Here is an 8110-nt window from a genome sequence, read left to right on the forward strand (position 1 = left end):
AGCCTCCATCCATTACTCTATTTCACACAATAAATGTACAGATTTTTTCCAAAATTATTTTTTTTCTATGAATAACTAAATGGGATGTTATGAAGAAAAAACAAATTAATTTTCATAGTATAAAACTAATCAAAGAAAAACAAAAAAGAAAATACAAGACTAAAAAGATTTTTTTTAATTTAATTATATATTCAATGTTTAGATGTAAACAAATAAAATAAAGCAGGAAATATGCCATTCTTTTCTTTTTTAAATCACACTGACCTATGTATAAATTGGCAGCTTCCAGTACACGTTTGAGAGTCTACATTCACTTGGGCATGTTTTCCCCACAAGCCCGACATCAGCTGTGTGAGGACTCTTTTCTTGCCCTCTATCTGCAGCATTACACTGAATTATTCTTGACCCTCCCTTCCTTCCTCTCCTGATATACCAACGGAGAACGCCCAGGGTGGCTTTCACAGCTCAGAGCAAAGGAACTGCCTGATCATCAGCTTCAGACACACTTGAAGCCTGACATGCGCATACACCCACATGTCCCATAAAAACCTGGAGCCCCCGGCAGTCACCCACACTCCTGAGCTCCAGCATCCAGCAGCAGCTGCTCATCTCATCTGAAAGCGGCGTGGCGAGTGAGGGGAAGATGTGGGCTCGTGGAGGGCCAATCACGCTTGTGCTGTTCCGCCTCTTTGGCTCAGGTGAGTGAAACAACATGATGGATAAAAATGTGAGAGTTGGAGCTAAACAGAACAAAAATAATCCGCTGAACAACCCTTCAGATTAGAAAAAGCAGCAATAATTTGTCACAAAAAAGGGAAAAACTTATAAATGTCTTTGCATTTATAAAAGTTGTATTTTTCTAAATAATGTAACTTTTTATCAACTCTTAAACTGATTAATTTATGTTTCCATTTTTGCAAGTGTTGTTATTTTAAAGCTTTAATCTCTTAATTGTTTAATTTGCTTAATAAATCTATAAAACAATACAAATTACTGTCAAAGTCTCTTTTCAGGAGACATACAACATAAATAATCATAAAAATATAAATCCATCACATCATTCAACACACATTTGAAGATACACAGTCAGCCAAACAGTATAAAACTTTTAAACTCATAAATAATTCTGCTAAAGTGAAGTTTTCTGTACATCTTCCTATGGCTGATAGGTTTATGTTGCATCTGTGGCATCATAACTGCAAAAACAGATCAGCAGCAGCAGCTGGCAGCAAGACAAGCTAGAAACATGAAGACATAAATTCTGACAGGCGGTGAGCCTCCCATGAGCGAGATCAACGCGATAAGCAGGAGAACAGCCCAGTATTTTTGTGGAACAATGCTCATTCAAAGGAGGAGAGAGTTCTTCTGACTGGGCAGGGTGTCCTTCCTTCCTCAGAGGAACACACTGGGTGTATTCATTGCTCTTTAAAACAATGGTGCACAATAGATCATTGAAAAAGGTATTATTCTGCGAGATGGCAAAATCCAGATGACCCTTTGCCTGTATTGAGACAGAGAGGAGAACGTGACTCACGAGTTCATGACTGACAGCTGCAAGTTAAAAAAAAACCACAAGAAGAAATCAAGAAGTGCATCAATAACAGAGTTGTTGTTATTGGCAGATGATGTTGCAGGAGCCACAGTCACACCCACACTTGATTGTAACCAACCCTGTTTATCCAATTCCTTTCTGAAAGTAGCAAAATAAAATTAAAAGAAAGAGAATATTAACATAAAAACCATATGTATATATACATACTATTTCTAAACAATTAGAATTACATAGAAAAGTGCATTCATTTCCATTTGAGAGCATATAGACCCAGGGCTCACTCATTCATTTGTTTATTTTTACATAAATTGGGGTTCCAGCTCATAAAACCCACAAAAGCAGAATTTAAAAAATTAGAATACTATGGAGAAATCTGCCAATGATTCTTTTTAAACTGAGTTTTACCAACTAAAATGGTCTCAGTCCGGTTCATTGTGGGGAAGACTTCCGATTGACAACTTGTCAGATGATCATCATTGATCCCTTCCATAGTCTGGGTAAGACACTAAAGCTTATAGCCAAGACTGTTGGGTAGTTGTCCAAAATCCAGTTTTCTAATAAAAGTAAAGAGTTTCTTTTCATTTAAGAACCAAGGTCCAAATGTTTGGAGGAAGACTCTAGTCCAGTGGGGTCTCCACAGTCAGTCATGATTTGGGCTGCAATGTCCAGTGCTAGTGTTGGTAAACTCCGCTTTCTTCAATCCAAAATCACTGTAGCAGTAGCAGAATGTTCTGGAGGACTTCATGATTCCTTCTGCTGGGGATCTGGATGGAGATGCAGATGTCAGCTTACAGGCCACACTGAAGGATTAAAGATGGACATATCATTTTGAAAACACTTCATTTTGACTGATTTGAAATGGTAAATGGTGCATACTTGTATAGCGCTTTTCTACCTTTCTTTCTGGATGGGCCTTACACATTTTTTTCTAAAAACTGAGCTGTAATTGGAGATGTCTTCAGAGTATTCTATTTTTTTTAAATCCAATAAATTAGCATCAAAATTCTTAAAAGGTGCGAATGCAAACTCCACATGAAAAGATTCCAGAAAAAACATGTTAGAGATATGTCAAAAAACACTGAATACTCAGGCCTGCTGGATTTTTGAGGTATACCAACCCTATTTAATAAATATACTGTATATAAATTATAACTCTGTTTTATTCTGTCTTCTTTCCCACATTCTGACCATTTTTGCCCTGTAGCTTCTCTGTTTCCTTACACACCTGCTCCTTCTGTTCCATCACAAATTTCACCTCCTCCTCCATTGTTAACAGACTTCCCATCTTGGCTCTCTCCTTCTCTCAGCATCTCATCCTCTAACCCCCACCTCACCTCCAGCTCTGGGGAATCCTCAAAGACAGCCGGCTGTGACCTCAGCATCTCTCCTTCCTCCTTAGTGGTCAGGTATGTCTGGAAGCTAAAAGAAATCCGTCAGGGCAGAAACATTTACATTCAGAAACATATGTAAACTTCTAAAAGAAAAACTCACACATTTCTTTAAGTTCAGAGTGGATTATGGGGATGTTTGAAATGAAAACAAAGCAGATCTTTTCTTAAAATTTCAATTTTACCTGGAGCACAATTAAAAATCTGCCTTGACTTTTTAGGCAGCAAATTTGTTTGAAAAATGTGAAGAGGAAAATCCAGACGAGATGTAAAAATGACTTTAGTTCTCGAGGACCAGCATTGTTCTGGTGCTTCACATATCACAACTCTACCTGCATCTGATCACCTGGACCAGGTGTGATTTACCAATAAGGAGCTGCAGGAACAGGGTTATGAGGGAAAAAAAGCGGCATAGAGACTTTAATGTTTTTGGGGAAAAAAAAACCTGTTTTAGAATTTTCCTATAATAAATACTATTCTTTTTAAAATAATATTACAATCTGCTGTTATATAAAAGAGGTTCTTGTCTAATTAAAACTCCTGTCACAGGTTTGGAGATCCGGTCAAAGCTAACTGCTCCAGACAGAAGGCAGGGTTTCCTGCCCTGGGTTGGGAAGTCTCAGTGGTAGGTGAATGTTTTGATCACCACATTATATAAAATTCTGACTATGTTTGTTTTTGTTTTTTAAAAGGAAAGATGATTCTTTTTATATGCATGTGCAAAATGTAACAGAAACTTGTCTTTCAACTTTAAGAATATCAAAGTATTTAAAGTTGAAGTGACTTTAACCTCAGCTGAGAGGAAAAGTGTCAGTGGATTTAAGTGCCATGGATGAATGAAATATCGCACAAAAAATGTTGGCATCGTTTTATCGCTCAGTTAAAAATTTTAAAAACTCCCAAATGTTTTTTTTATATTAAAAGCAGAGTAATGTTGCGGAGCAAAAGATTTTCATCTAAGATTCTTGATGTTGTTTGCTTTTGTTTAATTTTTTTATTTTATTGTTTCATCCATCAGAATCAGGCTGAGTGACATTCAGTCAGTTTAGTTTGCCGGATCGCATTAAACCCCAAAATAACAAATTTATTTAACCATATAGAACTATATATACTATACTACTGTATACTACTTGAATTTGAGCCTTCTTGCTGAGAGACAAGAGCAATAACCACGGCACTACCATGCAGATTTGTAACTTGTGTCTGACTTTTTGTTTGTAACTTTGGATTTGTGTTTGGTAATTCTTGATTTGAAACTCTACAATACATTTTGTGCGTAACTGTGTGTACTTGGAATAGTGTATTCACATGTACAAAAATTACAAAATACGAAAAAGAAAAAAAATACAATTTACACATGCAGAACTTAAAATTACACTAAACTAAGTACACTCACAAACCTTTAAAAAAGTACCCACCAATTGCCTGATACACACAGAAAACTGCATTTATGCTCAAATCTGATGAGACTCTTTTAGCGTCTCCGAGATGTGCGTTATGTTTAAATGCTGCTAGAATGCTGGGTCATCAAAGTTTTCCTATTGGCCCATTTGAACTTGGATTGTGTATAATATCTGGTTAAAACTTGACATTTTCCCACTTTCTTCAACAGATATGTCCTGATAATTTATACTCAGGCCTTTTTTTGTATTTTGTACATGTGAATACACAACTGTAAGTACAGACAGTGTACACAAAATGTATTGTATGTGTTACAAATCAAGAATTATGCACACACAAATCCGAAGTTACTCACAAATACGCAGACTCAAGTTAAAAATCAAAAATTACACGCGCACAAATCAAATGAGACTATATTCTCTCTATAAAAAACAAGCATTGGATACAGCTTTGTCCATGTTTCTGTCCTGTAGTTCATCATCACTCCACTAATGGCAGTAGAAGGACTTTTCCTGCTCATTTCAAAATGGCTGCCCCCTTAAAAAATGTGCTTTACAGGGTTAAATGTCATTTCAAAGAGTATTTTAAACTATGCATAGTCTGTAAAAACAAACAAAAGTCTACCTAAAGTTATCTGGCAGTTCTGCATTTCAAGAAGCGTTTGATCAGAAATAAGTTATTATGTATGGAATGGTGAATGTCATGTCTCTTTTTGCAAGAAGAATTTAAGCTTTAGCCCATAAGCCTTACTGTAGGAAAATGATCTTTTTTTTCCCAGTTTTACTTCTATCTGCTTCATCTTCCATTATATGAGCAGTTGAAGATTGCATTTGTAATTCTCTTTACATCCTGCAGGGTTCTCCTGAAACCACTTTGAGTGAGTTTCTGGTCTGGCGTGTGGACAGACTGACCGAGTGGAGCATCGACCCCATGTGTTATGTGATGTCTGATGTGGGAGGAAAGTGTGACGTGGCTCTCTCCCTGACAGTCTACCGTCAGTAAACCTGCTTGTTCCTCCTCTATCCATTGTGAATCCAGCTTGTGCCTAACTTCACTCTGTCTTTACACAGAACCCCCAACAGCAGTCTCCATCACATATGTCAATCACACTGGACCACTGCTCGAGGGGGGCAGTTATTCTCTGCAGTGCACGGTTCAGGATGTTGCACCTCTTGAAAAAGTGGTTGTGATTTTTTATGAAGGGCAGACAGCTTTGAGTCAAATCAAGTTCAATGACACGAGACAGAAGACTCCAGCAAACAAGAGCATCACTCAGAGCATTGTTCCCTGTAGAGAGGACAACGGAACGGAGTACTGGTGTGAAGCTAGGCTGGACTTGGGGCCGGAGGGACCACAACAACCGCTAGTGGTGACGTCGCAAAAACTTACTTTGCTAGTGCTCTGTAAGTAAGGTTGTCTTTAATTCCTACAACATTTCTCTGTGTTTTTGGGGTGTAACGATTAATCAGCTTAATCGATGAATTAATTTTAATCTTTTAATTTTATTAAGGCAAGTTGCTAATCTAACCAACCTATAATTTATAAAATTTACTGCTCACAAAAATTAAAGGAGCACTTTAAAGAAACACATTAGATACATCAGATCTCAGTATGAAGTTGGATATCTATACAAATATCGACAGGGTAGTGTCTTAGGAGCAAAAGGATGCCAAGTCTTTTAATGGAAATAACAGTTTTCAGCCTACAGAGGCTCAATTGTGTAGACACCATAAAATCAGAGTGAAATGAAGATGTGACAGGCTAGTCCATTTTTTCCAAAACTTAATTTCTGCAACTCAAAATGCTTTTCAGTATCTTGTGTGGCCCCCACGAGCCTGTATGCATGCTTGACAATGTGGCGGCATGCTCCTAATGAGACGATGGATGGTGTCTTGTGGCATTTCCTCCCAGATCTGTGAGAGGGCATCCCTGAGCTGTTGTACAGTCTGATGAGCAACCTTGCGGCGCCTAATGGACCGGAACATAATGTCCCAGAGATGTTCTATTGGGTTTAAGTCAGGGGATCGTGAAGGCCATTCAATTGTTTCAATTCCTTCATCCTCCAGGTACTCCTACAGACTCTTGCCACGTGAGACCAGGCATTGTCGGGCATTAGGAGGAAACCAGGACCTACTGCACCAGCGTAGGGTCTGACAATGGGTTCAAGGATTTCATTTGGATACCTTATGTCAGTCAGAGCTCCATTTCCTAGGCAGTAGAGGTCTGTGCGTCCCTCCAGGTATCGGTCCTGCTGAGGGGTTGAGGACCTTCTACAGCCCTGTCCAGCTCTCCCAGAATAAACACCAGTCTCCTGAAATCTCCATGTTCTGGAGATTGTGCTGGGAGACACATTAAACCTTCTTGGGCGACAGTGGCTCAGGTGGTAGAGCGGGTCGGCCAATGATCGGAGGATAGGCGGTTTGATTCCTGCTCCTGCCAGCCAAGTTGTGTACTTGGGCAAGACACTTAACCCTACTTACCTCCAGTGTGGCTCCACTAGTGTGTGAATGCGTATGAATGTTCTGGTGATGGTCAGAGGGGCCGTAGACGCGTACTGGCAGCCACACCTCTGTCAGCCTGCCCCAGGGCAGCTGTGGCTACAGTAGTAGTTCACCATCACCAAGTATGAGGTGTGAATGAATAATGGATACACAATGTAAGCGCTTTGAGCGTCTGGAAAAGCGCAGATAAATCTAATCCATTATTTGCTGCCTCACGTGTGCATTGCACAGGTTGTCCAACTTCTGTAGGGTTAAAGAATCGCCTCATACTGCCAGTAGAGATAATTCTCAAGCCAAAATCAGCACGAGTGGAAAACCAGCCAAAAAAGATCAAGAGGAGAAACTTGAAATGACCTCCACATGTAACACCAGTCCTGTTTTGAAGGTTTTCTAATTGTTGCCACTGAAGTGCACCTGTTGTTAATTCCATGAACACCAATACAGCTGAAATTGATTAACGAGGCCCACAGCTGACTAACCAACAAGAAAATTATCAGACAGGTTTAATTCAATTCATGACAGGCCCAAGAAAAAAAGTGTTCCTTTAATGTTTGTGAGCAGTGTAGTTTCAAAATGAAATAAATTGATTTTTGTTAACCACAATTTATATGAATCGAATTCTTTAAAATGAATCGTTGCACTCCTGATATGTTTTCGTCTCCTGTTATTTCTCACCACTTGTTATTTTAATTTTCCAGCTCATCCAAATTCCACAAAACTACAGAGAACATGTGGCAAATGTAATGGGGAAACCTCACCAGAGAACAGCGGTGAGTTTACTTTTGGATCTTCTAATATATTTGACCAAATTCAAAGTTTTTGAAACAAAGAAATGTTGATTTTATGATTGAAATGGCAGCATGGAGTACTGATGAAACCATTTCCTCCTCCTTAGGAACCATAAACGGCTATCAAACATGCTTCTTGCTGGCTGCTTTACTGTCTCAGATGATTATCCAGCAGTAACGCCTGCAAACAGGAACAATCTGACTCCCATCTCCACGTAGTTTGACGATTTGCTCCTTTGAGAAACTCTCATTTGAGAAGAATCGGATCTTTGGTTTTGTTTAGTAGTGTTCTAAGGAGTGGTGTGTGTAACTGAAAGGAGATGCTTTACTCTACACAATTCCTCACAGGTACATGTTCTCACAAAACTGAAGGTTGTGCTCATGAAAAAATTCAAATTCCTTGTTGCTGTACTGAAAACTGTTTTGTACATTTTGATGACACATTTTTCAAATCTCTGAAATACAATATTTGCTTGTTTT

At 38.8% G+C, this 8110-nt stretch overlaps 1 protein-coding gene across 1 annotated transcript; it reads left to right on the forward strand.

Annotated features, from left to right (window-relative positions):
- The first annotated feature begins 385 nt into the window (after positions 1–385).
- LOC112137129 (intercellular adhesion molecule 3) lies at positions 386–8110 on the forward strand. The gene is made up of 7 exons (XM_024259288.2): positions 386–698; positions 2757–2958; positions 3490–3565; positions 5197–5335; positions 5412–5744; positions 7541–7612; positions 7738–8110. The coding sequence occupies exons 1-7, from the start codon at positions 644–646 to the stop codon at positions 7806–7808; spliced, it is 948 nt and encodes a 315-aa protein (XP_024115056.1). The 5' UTR covers positions 386–643; the 3' UTR covers positions 7809–8110.

This window comes from Oryzias melastigma, linkage group LG1 (assembly GCF_002922805.2).
Source record: "Oryzias melastigma strain HK-1 linkage group LG1, ASM292280v2, whole genome shotgun sequence".
Taxonomy (NCBI): domain Eukaryota; kingdom Metazoa; phylum Chordata; class Actinopteri; order Beloniformes; family Adrianichthyidae; genus Oryzias; species Oryzias melastigma.